The sequence below is a fragment of the Panthera uncia genome, chromosome D4, assembly GCF_023721935.1.
Source record: "Panthera uncia isolate 11264 chromosome D4, Puncia_PCG_1.0, whole genome shotgun sequence".
In the NCBI taxonomy this organism is placed as follows: Eukaryota; Metazoa; Chordata; class Mammalia; order Carnivora; family Felidae; genus Panthera; species Panthera uncia.
This window is the reverse complement of record NC_064807.1, coordinates 59,547,511-59,562,010: the sequence shown is the minus strand read 5'-3', so window position 1 is coordinate 59,562,010 and position 14,500 is coordinate 59,547,511. Positions and strand designations below refer to the sequence as shown.

Here is a 14,500-nt window from a genome sequence, read left to right as displayed (position 1 = left end):
GCTAGGAGGCCTAGAGGCCCCTGCCTCTGAACTTTGGCTTCCTCTGAGCGGCCTTACTGAGACAGCCTGGTCCTGCTGCCTCTGCTTACCCCATGGGTCCTCCTGGCCACCCCGTGGCCTGCCTCCACCCACCGTTCATCGCCTGGGACTCCTGCTTCCCATCTGGCTCCCCACCACATATGGGATGGGATCCAAACGTCCCAGCCTGACACTCAAACCCATCCCAGCCAGCCTCAGCACCTCATCCCCTGCTCCCCATCACACACCCAGGTGAGCCTTTCCCCTTATCCTCTCTGCCCTGCGCACTGCCTCCGCGCTTCCGCCCACGCCCTTCCTGCTGCGGGAATGCCCAGCCACCCCTCTGCAGAGCCAAGTTCTGCACACCCGGCCAGAGGTGGCCTCTTCTCAACTCCAACACTATATACCTGTGACAGTGACTCACAGCCAGATGTCTGCCCCAAAAAGGTGTTTCACACTTTACTGCCATGTAGCTTTTCACAAGTCCCTGTGCAGTCTTGTGGGTTAAAGGGGGAGTTACCCACTAGAGCAGTGGCTTTCAAATATTTGTTATTGCTTTTTAGCAATGAAACTCTTTTCATTCCTTTTTTTTTTTTTTCAAGTAAAGACTTGAATGAAAGCTCAATATATAAAATATGTCAAATGGAGCTTCTTTATTGCAGGTTGGTGGCCTAGAATCCCACTTTGTGGCCCCCTCTTTACTCCCTAAAGTGGCCCTGGGGGCTCCCGCGGGAACACAGCCCTACTCATATAGAAGAAAACGTGTTCCGGAACATGCCCCTGGTTCGGAGCAGCCAAGCCAGGGCCGGAGCTCAGAGGTCTGGCCTCTCCTCCTCTTAACAAAAGAGGTGTTCTCCATGACTGCCACTCTCTCTCCTGTTCCTGAGGTCTCGTTCACACGTATTGCCAGTGTCATGACAAGATATGCTCCTTTTGCAAAATGTAAAAAGTTCAGGGGCACCTGTGTGGCTCAGTCCATTAAGTGTTCGACTTCAGCTCAGGTCATGATCTCGCAGTTCATGGGCTGGAGCCCCAAGTTGGGCTTGTGCTGACAGCTCAGAGCCTGGAGCCTGGGTTCTGTGTTTCCCTCTCTCTCTGCCCCTCCCCTGCTTGCTCTCTCTCTCTCTCTCAAAAATAAACATTAAAAAAAATTAAAAAAACAAAATGTAAAAAGCTCAGAAAAACAGAAAGAAACAGAAAGAGAAATCACTTATATTCTATCATAAAGAACAAATTTCTGTCACAGTTTTGTTAAATCTCCTTCATTTGCCTGGAGGCAACGCATACGCTGTTGGCATTAGGACATTTCAGATCTGGAGCGTCTTGGAGAAATTGTGCAGATTTCACGCTGGAGCCTTGAGCGTAAGCACAAGCTCACACTTTTAGACAAAACTGATCACTTTCTATACAGAAATGCATATTCACCTTCCATGGTGGAAGCCACAATAGTGTGCACACAGACTATTAATTGTTGGGCTTCTAGTCTGTGATTGCTCCCCCTCATCCCCCACTGCTCCCATCCTCTCTCTTTAGGACACTGATCTGCGGGGACTGTATACTTGACTCATCCCCTCACATTCATAGGCAGCCAACCACTGGCTCTGGTTTCTGCTGGTACCAGGAGAGAGATTAAGACCCAACCTCCACAAGCTGTTCACAGTACAATCGAGAAAAAAAGACAAGGGTGTGAATAACTTATTAAGGGCAGAAAAGAATCACAGCAGAGGTGAAAATAAAGCCTATGGGACTCAAAGGAGGAAAGGATGGGGCACCTGGGTGGTTCAGTCAGTTAAGCGTCCTGACTCCTAGTTTCGACTCAGGTTCTGATCTCAAGGTTTCATGAGTTCAAGCCCTGCGTTGGGCTCCACGCTGACAGTGCGGAGCCTGCTTGGGATTCTCTGTCTCCCTTTCTCTCTGCCCCTTTCCCACTCACGCTCTGTCTCTTTTAAATAAACTTTAAAAAAAAAAAAATTAAAAAATTAAAAAAAAAAAAAAAAGGAGGAAAGGATCACTCCAGGTGAGGGTCAACCAGGGCAGGTTACATAAACAAGATGGTGTCATAGAGAAGGAGAAGAATGGCATTCCAGGTGGAAGGCACAGAATGAACACAGCCCCAGGGCACAGAGGGAAGATGGCTACTATGGTACTTACTGGAAATCCCGGCAGCCCAGGTATGCCCTCCGGACCCTGTGACCAAAGATAAAATACCAAAGATAAAATAGGCTGGTTAGCAGCAGCATTTCCAGAGCCAGCAGGAACGCTGTGCCTCAGGAGCCCACCCCCTCCCAGCAGCTCCCAAAGACCCAAGCACGTTCCCACGGTGGAAGGTGTCTCACGATCCATGTTGCAGACGAGGATGTTAAGGCCCAAGAGGGGAAGGGACCGTGCAGAGTCACGCGGCTGGTTAGTGACGGGGCCAGAAACTGTGCCCAAGAGCCCAGAGCCCCCACTGCCACCCCACCCCCATGCAGGACTCCGCATTTGAAGGGTCTGCCTTCTCCTCTGTGAAATCACTTGATACATGTTCTTGGAGAAGCAGCCCCTAATTTCTGAGGCGTGGGCCCAAAGGGTGTGCCGAGGTACTTGGGGGTGGAAGACTCAGTGCTTCTCCCTCAGAGAAGAACAAACAGACAGTGTGTGGTTCACTCCACATTGGCCGGGAATCTTCTTCCTGCCGGCCCAGGTACCCACATGCTCATTAAATGTCTGACTTTGGCAGAATACATAGAGAGACAGACAACTGGAGAGCAACACGTTTCTCAATCCACTGTATGTACAGTGGGGTGGGGAAGCAGAAGGGTGCCAGCTGGGACTTGAGTCCCCTCAGGGAGGGATGGGCCTCTGAGTAGGAAAATTCTGGCCCTTCATTAGGAACGAAAAGGATCCTTGGATTTGCTAAAGGAAGGACGGGGATTGGCAGGGAAGGCAGATTCTAGGGGTGCGGGGAGGGAGAAGGGATGGGGCAGACAAGCCCCAGGGACTCTTAGGACAGAGATGCCGAATCTTTGATTTTAGAGGGTATTTTCCTTTAGTAATAACCTGCCTAATAACCCCAAACCTCTAATTGTTTGGGAAATACCAAGACCCTTTGTGAGATGACTTTTTCTTGAGAGCTGGTTTGCTTTAGGGGTTAACTATTGGGGTATTTTGAGTGATTTTACAGAAACCAAGGAAAAGAAGCCGCATTGGCTGTAGTAAAGAGATGGCAGAAGTACCCACCAACAGAGGCCCCTCAGCAGGACAGGCTGGCTCTAGAAGAATGTCCCAGATATCTGCAGAAGCCTTGGGGGGAGCGCCAAGTTCTCCCCAGGACATGGATGCTGGGAGTGGAGGCCAACCTTATTAGGGACCACAGGGGTGGGTGGGCTGCCCAGCTGTGGAAGTATAAGCCTCAATCTGCATGTGGGCTTGCGCTAAGTGCTGCCATTTGCAAAGCAGATTCACATCCACCAACCTCTTATGAGCTGCCCCAAAGGCTGCTGAGGCAGTGTCAAAGGACAGGCTCAGAGGCTCAGAGTGGTGTGTGGACATGGGCTGGAACCCCAGGGCTCCTAAGACCACAGCTCTTTCCTCTCTTTCCGGCTGTCACCAGCAGATGCTGGGAGGTGCAATGGGGATTTATGGCACAGGCTGCAGGAAGGAGCTTCCTTCCTTTTAGGTCTCCTTATGCCATAGGCCGACTCTGCAGACTTGCAGAGATACTACAGCTTTGCTAAGTGGTCCCGATCTCTAACAGGGGGCTGGAAAGACCAAAGCAGGTCATGTTCTCCCCTTGTGCGCTGGTTTTCCCATTAGCACAAGGCTAGGTCTCCCTAGGCTCTTTCCGTTCTAGGAGATGAGATCATATGCAAACAAAAGCAGGCCAAAGGCATCCCACAGACGTCAATCGGTTTGTTACTTAGGATTCTTTGCTTTCCATGACACATACTTCCGATACATGAGACTGGAAGCTTCCACTGCATTGGACACAAAACTTCCCGAGTGATCAAATTAATGTGATAGCAACTTCTCAGAAATGCAAAGTTCTTTTTTCCATTCTATTCTGACATATTCTAGCTCCATGCTTCAGGAGCTAAGAAGATTCCAAACCAACCCAGCTTAGTTTCAGCAGGGTATCTGGGAAGAACTTCACTCTAGGGCAGCTGTGGATACACACCGGAGGCCCAATGAGCTCAGGGATATCCGAGAGATTCAGGAACCCGTGGGTGATGTTAACCAAAGACTGAAAAGAGAGAAAACAGACAATGAGACAGAGGGTAGCACATTCCACCTTGTTCCTGGCAGGGAGTCTTTAACTGAAGTCACCCCAGCACCACAGAGCAGAGGCAAACACAACACCCTAAACTCACTGCCAGCACATCCATCCCCTCCCCACCCCTTATGAAACAGCGCTGAGCTGCTGTAGACTTTCTTCTTTCAATTAACCTTAAAACTGCACCATCCATGGGGTGTCTGGGTGGCTCAGTCGGTCAAGCGTCTGACTTTGGCTCGGGTCATGATCTCACGGTTCGTGAGGTCGAGCCCCGCGTTGGGCTCTGTGCAGACAGCTCAGAGTGTGGAGCCTGCTTCGGATTCTGTGTCTCCCTCTCCCTCTCTGCCCCTCCCCTGCTTGCACTCTGTCTCTCTGTCTCTCTCTCTCTCTCTCTCAAAAATAAATAAACATTAAAAAAATTTTTTTAATAAAAATAAAAAAATTGCACCATCTATGAATGTCTTCTCTTTTAAAATTTTTTTTTTTTATTTTTTTTTCAATGTTTTTTATTTATTTTTGGGACAGAGAGAGACAGAGCATGAACGGGGGAGGGACAGAGAGAGAGGGAGACACAGAATTGGAAATAGGCTCCAGGCTCCGAGCCATCAGCCCAGAGCCTGACGCGGGGCTCGAACTCACAGACCGCGAGATCGTGACCTGGCTGAAGTCGGACGCTTAACCGACTGCGCCACCCAGGCGCCCCTCTTTTAAAATTTTAAACACACACACACACATATTTTTAAAGCATATATTCCCATATATATCTCCATAGAAAGCATGCAGCGTTGACAGTGTGTGTGTCCGTGTGCCTATTTTACGTCAACGGCATCAGGCTGAATGTAGAATTCTTCAACTTGCTTCTTCCAACAATGGAGCATGGATGTCTTTCCACATGGAACTGGGGGGGGGTATGGACACTTTTGTTTTAATGGATTGCTGAAGAGTGGTCTAAAGGGGCCTTGTAACTCACACTGCTACCAAAGCATATGAGACTCACTATTTCACCACACCCTTACCCACCCTGGATATTTGTAATCACTTTTTTTTTTTTTTTTTAAACTGTAGGCATCCTTTTTTCCCCAGTTATTTGGGACTTTTCTGTCTCTCTGTCATCTACCAGTATGGCATCACTTGTCTCAGAAGAGCCACAGTTTTTCACCAGTGTGATGCTCTAACATGAAGGGGACCTTGCTCTGCTCCCTGCCCACACCCCAGCCTTCTCTACAGTTTTCCACCACTCTCTACACCCTCCACACCCATCAGCCTCCTGTGCCTTGGATTCACTCACGTTTTCCTATTCTGTGCTGTGGCTCAGAGTGTGCCTGCCAGCTGAATTCTGGAAGTCCTGTCCTTTGTGCCTACCTGGTAAGATCCTTCTCAGCTCCTAAGTCCCTGCTCAAAGACACCTCCTCCAGAAAGGCTTCCTTAATTTCACATACCCCAAAACATCTTTCCTCACTCTTCTCCCACTTATGTTCCTCTGCCTCTCTGTCACAGCCATTCTCTTGACTGCAGATTCTGCCAGTAAGAGGAGTATTCTGGAAGTGCTGTGTGAGAGAACCGTGGTACTGGGGCAGGAGCAGACACAAGGGGTGTGCTGGTAGGTGGAAATGCCAATGCCAGATGCCAGCTACATGCCTTCTGTGTAACCACCATCCCTGAAGTTGTGGACAACTTTCTCTCCCCTTTAGCGAAGGCAGAAAATACATAGTCATGCTCCAACCTGGCTGGTACTCACACTGGACAAGACCTCGATGCGCCCTGGCGGCCCCCTGGGCCCAGGGGGTCCCACAATGCTGGCTCCATCCATCCCTCTGTCACCCTGGATACAACAGTGATAGTGGGAAAAAATTTATTGTACATGGATAATGCTCCTAGAAGCTGGCTGGAAATTTCTCCCACCCCCACCTCAGATCTGTGACCTCACCTTGGGCCCCTGGTCTCCTTTTTCTCCTTTGGGACCCTGGTAAAACAAACAAACAAACAAACAAACAAACAATCAAACACATTCTTTGGTTTTCTTCTCTTCACTTTGTTTACTCCTCATCTATCCTCACATCTTGCCATCTCTCCCTCAGCTCCCACACGGATTTTGCCCCAGATAAGGGGAGCAAAAGATGTGGGGCAAATCCCCCTTCCAGAATCAGAAGGAAGAACACCCACGGAGGCTCTCTCCTAGCACGGGGTGAGTGTCCTCTTAACCCTGACTCTCAGAGCCCTCTGCATCTGGAGGATAGGGAAGGTCTAATTTAACCACAGAGAGGGGTATGCTGCTTATCCCTTCGAGGCTCTGTTTCTGCTGGGCTGGCGTGCTTAGCTCTGGGTCCCATTTGACAAACATAATGAGATCTGGGGGTTGGTCCTCTTGAGAGCAGGAAATCATTGCAGAAGAGGGACAACATCTCCCCAGGGTTGGACGCAGCGGGAAGGGGAACTTGTTGGGAGCACAGGGTTCTGAAATGAGGCAGCAGGTAGGAGGCAATGAAGCAGACATGCTTGATGGTAAGGGACTAGAGAGAGAGAGGGAAAGAGAGAGAAAGAGAGAGAGAGAGAGACAAAGATGACTTTCAAGTTTTCCCCTATGATGTTTTGTGCAAAACTCCTGTGCTGCTCCTTAAAGAAACAGGTTGTAAAGAGCACCCAGTCTCCCCGCTGCATGGCTGGAAGCTGGAGGTGCAGAGAGGGTGAGTTACCAAAAGGAACAGGGCCACGGCAGCACCCCACAGCTTCCCCACTCCAGCAGGACAATATGACAATCCTCAAAATGAACGTTTCAAAACTCAACCTACACTTGAAACCGCTGGTCCAGAGATCCTGGGTTCATGCAACAGCCTGATGCTTCCAGACCCTTCGGTATCCTGGAGAAGGAGGAAGAATGAGAATTTCACATCCAATTCCAGAGCACATGCATGTGCCAGGTGTGGAGCTGGGACCTGGAGCTGGCTGGGCCCAGTGGGGAGTCACACACAGCCTCTGCCCTCGGACCCGCATTCTCTTAGCTGGTTTTTCCAACAGCCCCTAGTGCCCATTGTTCTTTAACCACAAAAAGGGTGGGGGAGTACCTCAAATCCAAGTCCCATTGCACATCCAGGGCCTGGGGGCCCCGGGGGTCCAGGAGGCCCTGGGGGTCCCATGACCCCAGGAGCGCCAACTTGTCCATTTTTCCCCGGCGGTCCTGGTAAGCCTCTGCTGCCAGGATCACCCTGTAAGGAAGAGGACGGGCTGACTGTGCAGCTCTGGAGTCGCTGGTAAAAGGAGTAACATACACGCCTGAGTTGGGAAATCGTTCTTTGAACTAAATGAGGTTGATGGATTTTCTGATGGGCACTGCTTCCAGGTACAGAAACCACGGTCTTGCTGACACTTGGAGACAAGCGGATGCGCTCCTGTGCACGTGTTTGTGCGGAGGGAGGGCATGGGAAAGGAGCAAGTGGTTTCCCCCTCCCTCTCTAGTGGGTCTGCGGTCCCAGAACAGTTCCTGAGATGTGTTTCTCTCTGAGAACACATCTGAGAGATGTGTTTCTCTCCCCGATGCTTATATACTCAGCAGTCCAATTACAGTAAACCCAGAGAAAGGGGAAGAATAAGAAAGCTTTCTCTTTTTCTTCCTTTTTTTTTTCTTTTACCTTTTCACCGGCTGACCCATTAGGCCCTCTTGCTCCCTGAGGAAAAAAAAAAAAAAGGCAAGAAAAAGGCCCAATTAATATATATTTCAGTAGGTATATTCCAAAGAAAATGCAGAATTAGAGGCTTTCAAGTAACAGGTTATTAGATGAGCTGACTTGAAAAATCCATTTTTCAACTCTTAGCTCATTACCTACCTTAAGAGTAAAAAGGAGAAGTTGGAGATTAACCAGGGAGAGACTGCAGAGGAAGAATTCCCTTGGAGAATTATCTGTGTACTGGCGGGTCCCTTACCCCACCCCTCCCATGTCGGAAATAAAGAGATAGGTCTGCTACTTGAGGCCAAGAAAGGGGCTTCAAAAACTTGATATGTATTCCCTAGACTTTTGGAGAATTGTGAACTGGTGACTGGCTTTCTTCCGGAAATATCTAAAGACAAAAGGCTGGCTGGAGTGGCCCCAGAATGGGGTTGGGGGGTGTTTCTCTAAAGCAGGTTACATGTATACCCCTAATGGGGGCCACAAAATAGGTTTTCTGGGGTGTAACATGTGGGTCCCACAGAATAGAGCCGGCTGTGAGCTCTGAGTAGAGGGCAGAACCAACGGGAACTGGTGGCCAGGAGTGGTCAACCACAGGAGATATGGCCCTACATCAGGGGACTGTGGTTGGGGGCCTCCAATGGAAGAAACTCTGAGGACTCACAAAAGGAGTCAGGAAAACATCCTGACACCCGATTATGATGTACCTACCATCTAAGGCTGTGCCCTTCCCCAGTCCCCTCTTATTCTAGGTTGGATTGCCCTTCCAATATCAAATCCATAGGAAGGACAAAGTGGCTAGTTCCAAAATAACATGCTCAAAAATAAGATGGTGAATGACACTGAATCTGAAAATAGTGAGGAATACCAAAGGGAAAATACAAAAAGCTGAAGCCACAGACTTCAGTAGTGGAGAGAAAGCACAGGGGAAAAAGTATCCTGCAAAGTGGCGGTGGAAGCGAGGGGCAGGGTGTGGTGCTGATGGGCAGATAGGTCGAAATTCCGGAGCAGGAAAGCCAGCCAGCCCTGCCCATTCCCCCTCACCTCCCAGCCCCCACTCCTAGAACAATAAGAGCTATTTACTGGAGCCAGGGCATTGGGCAGAGCCCCGAGTGGCTAGGGAATCCTGGGAGATCCAGGGATACCCCAAACTCCTAAGACCAGCTGCTGAGGTGCCCTGCCTGATGGCACACCCACTGCCCCCATCCTGAAACCCACTGAAACCTGCAAGCCTCAGAAGTAGCCGCTGCCCAACTCCCCAACAATCTGTATGAACAGAGGCAGAAAACAGACCAAAGAGAGATTCCAACTTTGAAAGCAAACACACGAGCAAGAAACAACACATATCAGAGGGAGGGCAACACTATCAAAGAGAGGCATACAAAAATAAAAAATAAAATAAATAAAATAAAATAAAATAAAAATAAACATTTAAGAAAGACAGGCAGCAGTGCCGGCAATAGAATGTATGCCCAAGGAAGGAGCGTGAAGAACACAACCTTATCAGGACTTTAAGCGTACAATACATATTCTCAGGGAGAAAAGGGAGGCTATTACAGCCACGAAACATGGACAAATTATTATGAAATAAGCACAATGCTTATATGAAAGAATGAATTAGAGACCTTAGAAATAAAAATACATTAGCTGTTGAAAGGAAGTCACCTGTAAGGGCTGAATAACAAGAGATGCGCCTTGTCACAATCAGGCTGCAGTCGCCCAGGGCATTAGCAGGTGCAGGGAGGGGAAGGGGTGCTTCGGCGAAGGAAGCAGTGGTGGCTGGGCTCAGAGGCTTCTCTGCCTGCCCACTTGACCCAGGAGAAACTACCTGTGACCATTCACCATGGGCAGAAACAAAAACAATCGGGTTCCAGTTCTGCTGCCTAATCTGGAGGCTGCGGTTCCTGCGCCTGCATTTCTTGGGCGTGACCAGCCGCGCCATCATCTGCTGCCTGTCGCAATCTGTCCTTGAAGGAAGTGCCAACCGTATGCACCTTTCCAGTAACAAGTCAAATCACAGTCAGGGAAATTGTGAGAGAGAAGTCAAATTAGCTTCATCTCTTGACTTCTGGACTCTATTCTCTGAAAACCTTACTGTTGTGTTGCCAGCTGAGCCTGTCAAAGAAAATTATGTTTGGAAAGTGAAAAACGGTCTTTTTTAAATTGCCTTCCCAGCTCTTCAAATTAAGAGTATGTCTTGTAGCAGTTTCACAGGAAGTCTAGAAGATATTTTGGACCTTGAGTTACCGGTCTCAGAAGCAGATGATTTTATCCAGCTTGTACATGCAAAAAGGTAGTATTTAGACCCATTCCATTGGCTCACAGATTTGGTGGCCACCATTTTGGAATCTGAGCAGATCAGCTTGGGGATGGAAGAGCTCATCTTAACTGGAATTTACACGAACAGATAGAGTGAAAACTGGGAAACTCCAATTACAAGAGTCAGCAAAGACTCTGCTCCCAAAATGATAATGGCAGACCTATATCCAATTCCTCAGTGTGAGGCTTGTGTGTCTTACAATTTCAGCCAGCCAAGCTGCAGGTCTGGTTGTGGAGATGAAGTGTGGAGAGGTCAGTTCTACAAGGGAAATACTGTAAAAGAATAAGGTGCAGGAGTGCTACAAAATCATGCTTCAGAATGCATTAGAAATTTCTGCTCATTATAGTTATCAGATTTGCCAAGGACATTATTAGACTTCAACATACAGGAACATCAAAAAACCTAATAAATACATGGATTGTCGTTTTCTGTTGTGGTATCTCAGATGGCACAACTTACTGCCTTGTGGCTGTCTGTCACTTTTGCTCATGGTGTTTGTTCCATCGATAACTTCAATTAGTTACAATTACAATTGACCTTGGTCTATTTGGTTTTATGGAGGCCCATAATCCTGATTTTGTACCAAACACATCTGATGGTTAAAGGAGATATGAAATAGGAAATCGGGCCAATATTGGAATTTTTAATTGAAATAAGCTGTTACGAGCTCCAAACCATTACTGGATCCTTGTTAAATGCACGTGGGTCCCATAGAATGGAGCCAGCTGTGAGTTCTGAGCAGAGGGGAGGACCAAAGGGAACTGGTGGCCAGGAGTGGTCAACCACAGGAGATATGGCCCTACATCAGGGGACTGTGGTTGGGGGCCTCCAATGGGAGAATCTCTGAGGATTCACAAAAGAAGGAGTCAGGAAAGTATCCTGACACCTGATTATGATGTACCCACTGCTTAGGTTCTTAAGGGGCACCCTGTTTTTAGTGTGTAAGACTTAGATAATTGCTCAAAACCAAACTGGGGTTACACAGAGAAAGGGAAGGCAATGATGAATTACTTGCATTTCTTCTCATCCCATGGGAAAGACAGAATCTGCTTTATAAGGCCCAACACTGACATTTCGGTGGCTCAGTGAGATCATTCAAAGCCCATTACGGGGAGCTCCATGTCCCTCAGCAATTCTGGACACAGAAGAAAATGTCAAAACACAAGCTCTTTTCTGCCTCGGTGTCCCAGCACCTTTTGACACTGAAGAATACAATGAATCATTCAGAGTGTGAACGAAGGAAAAGAGTGACAATAGTAAATATGCTACATGTGTGCCGCAGATCCGGCTGTCACAGTGTGCAATGCAAAAAGCAGAAAGGAATGTCATAGAGACGCGTCTCCGGCACGTTCTTCAGCATCCTTTCCAGGAACATTCAGTAGCTGAGAAAGCAGGATACTCTTCGCCTGTTCCTTCATGGGCTAAAGATCTCAGAGTAGCTGTTCATCTTAATTTTGGGAAAATATATTAAGGAGTACTCCTATCATGGAACTCAACATAAAATAAACTATTTATTTCAAGAATTCTTAAAGACCATCCACATTTTGATGACAATCCTACATTTGAAAATAATGATTATATATGACAATATTTTTTTTTTCCAGTCAGATAAGCTTGGACCTCATTCTCTGGGAAAAAAAACTCCCCTTTAGACAACTGCCCAGACTGGTCTATGCGCCCTGTAAGTGAGAAGGAGGCTGCTTTCTGAGCAGCATGAGAAAAGATCTCCTTACAAGAATCCATGCAACTGCGGAAGGCACTTCCTGGCAAGAAATGAGTCCCTTGGAGGTGTGCAAGCCTGAAGAACAGATACTGTGGAGGGGAGTCAAGGATCAGCTGTATCATTGGATCTTATGCTGGGTTCCCTCCCAGAGACTGCTCATTTTCTGTAGTACATTTCTATTATTTTACATCCATACTATGCTCCTTGGTTTACTTTTGGCTTTTAAAAGTTATTTTTAGGTAAATGTCATCTGCAATGATTCCTTTGAGCTCTCCAGATGTAAGTTTCCAAGTCCTTCTAGAATCTGCTTTTACTTGACCAGAAAGCATCTTATGCACATAGTGCAATGAATTAGGACTCACAGCAAATTTTGGGGGGTGGAGGTGGGCAATGTAATTGATCTCCAACAATCATCCTATACAAGCCTGCCACCCTGAACAGTGCAGAGTGTGCTTACTCTGGTGTCAGCGTGCGGATGTGGGCACGGGTATTTTTAAATGCCAGACGAGCAAGGGAGGGGCATGTGGGGGCGGGTGCAGGAGAGCTGGCAAGAAGGACAGGGAGGAACAGTGTGGGTCTGTGATGTTTCCCGAAGAATCTAACTTCTTATGAAATAGTCGGTACTTGTAGAGAGAGTTCTATACAGCTTGACAACCGTTTCTTTCTTCTTTTTCTGAGAAAGGAGGTTTCCGCGAAAATCGAGTTACTGCTTCAATTGAAATAAACACACTTGAGAGCTGTCGGCAACTGGAAAATCAGTTCCGTGAAGATGGTGGTGTCTAGGGAGTTGACATTTTCCACGACTTCATGCCGTGGAGTACACAGAAGACCTTGGTCCTTATCCCAGCTGGGAGGGACCCTCCCTCCTCTGAACCCCAGTTAAACTCATGCTTGCCTGTCTCACCACACGGAGGCTTACCTTATCTTTATTGCCCTCCTTTGCAGGGGACTTGGCTTATCTCATCAACCCCGGATGGGAACACTGTAGGGGCAGGAACCCCGCCCCCAAGGCACCACGTGGGGTTTGCAGACCGAAGAGAGACAGGCTTACAGAGAATGAAGAGAGTGAAGGGAGCAGCAGATTCGCTAACCAAACGCTAACAGGGGCCTGAGCCAGAAACTAAGGACACACAGACAGTGCTAGTGCTGTTTGTCAGGGGAGGGGTGGGGGCACAGGTAAGCTAACATTGGCTAAGAGGAGTCCCAGCAGAACAAATACCGTGCTAACGGAAAGCGCAGGAAGGAGGGCTCCCTTCTGCTAATAGGGAGTCTAAAAGGGCTTCTCAGAGGATATATCCAAACTGGCCCTTGGAGGATGAGAAAAGGGAAAGATCACTTGAGATGGGGAGAAAGCATGTGCAAAGGACAGGGGGCTGTCCAGGAAGAGCATGCCCACAGCACATCAGTAGTGCTGCTGGTTGACCCAGAAGCCACGTGAGGGAGCAGCAGGAGATGGAGCTGGGAAGGCAGGTCTGCACACAGTCAGGGTTCGGTGCCTTCTCAGTGGAGAGGGCTGTGACTGGAGAGAGCCTGAAGCAGGAAGATGGACAGGTGCGGCAGGTGGGCAGAAGGTGGGTTACAGGTGGGGAGATGGGACGCTGTCGAGAAGCCTGATGCCATCGTGTGGGCCAGGAGAGGTGAACATCAGATCAGGGTGGAGACAGGCAAGAGAGGTGACTGTCAGGCGGGCCAGTCCTAGCAACAGGTGGGGCACGGCAGGAAGAGAGAGGAAGGAGGGGTTAGAGAGTCTGCCTTTGCATCCTCGTGACTGGGTAGATGGCAGCACCATTCACTAAAGCTGGAGATGCTGAGCTCAGGTTTGGGCATCAAGAGCCCTGGGATGGGAACATCCAGCAGAGAGAGGATTAGGAGGGGATCAGAAAGGGTCCTTCACCTAAGAGGCAAGGACAGGCCCAGAGGTCAGAGACAGGCAGTGTGGGCCTGGTGGCCCCCATGTGTTGGAACCCCCCCTGCCCGTACCTTCTCCCCCTTCATCCCAGGAAGGCCGGAGGCTCCATCGGGTCCAGGCTGTCCCTCAGGGCCCTGGAGAACATCAGTGACAATCAGCCCATAACATCTCTGATAAGGATCAAGCATGAACCTTTCTTGGAAAAGGAGGCCAGGGCTGGGAGGACCGAGCGGGTGAGGCCAGTGGGTCCAGGAGGGTTGTGTTGGTCCAGGGTGGAATGCTGGTCCCTGGCCCCAGCATGGCCACTGCTGGCTGTGTACCCCTGGACGAGTGTCCTTCATTCTCTGGGTTGCATTTTCCCCTCTGAGGGGAAACAGGAGGTTGAGTCAGACTAGAGGGTCTCTAAGGACCCCCTGCCCCAGGCCCAGCACTTCGATATCCCATAATTCCAAGATTCCATGAGCCTGCATTTCCTATACTAAGATAAAGCTGCAAAACAGTGTATAGGATGGTGTATTTCTCGGCTTCTGCTTCTTATGAGCCTTAGTAATGACTCAGCTGAGGAGGACTTTTGTTTACAAATGTTAGCTAGCTGCTCGCTCTTATCATGAGTCTT

General features: G+C 48.8%; 1 protein-coding gene across 1 annotated transcript in view; it reads right to left on the bottom strand.

The window, feature by feature from the left end:
* The window catches only part of COL15A1 (collagen type XV alpha 1 chain), a 110,662-nt gene that overhangs the window by 28,620 nt on the left and 67,542 nt on the right, over positions 1 to 14,500 (bottom strand). The window contains exons 15-22 of the mRNA XM_049627200.1: positions 13,956 to 14,018; positions 7,897 to 7,932; positions 7,333 to 7,473; positions 7,060 to 7,128; positions 6,198 to 6,233; positions 6,009 to 6,092; positions 4,175 to 4,240; positions 2,170 to 2,205 (exon numbers count right to left, since the gene is read on the bottom strand). Of these exons, the coding sequence (XP_049483157.1) occupies positions 2,170 to 2,205; positions 4,175 to 4,240; positions 6,009 to 6,092; positions 6,198 to 6,233; positions 7,060 to 7,128; positions 7,333 to 7,473; positions 7,897 to 7,932; positions 13,956 to 14,018 (531 nt within the window). The remainder of the gene's footprint in view (positions 1 to 2,169; positions 2,206 to 4,174; positions 4,241 to 6,008; positions 6,093 to 6,197; positions 6,234 to 7,059; positions 7,129 to 7,332; positions 7,474 to 7,896; positions 7,933 to 13,955; positions 14,019 to 14,500) is intronic.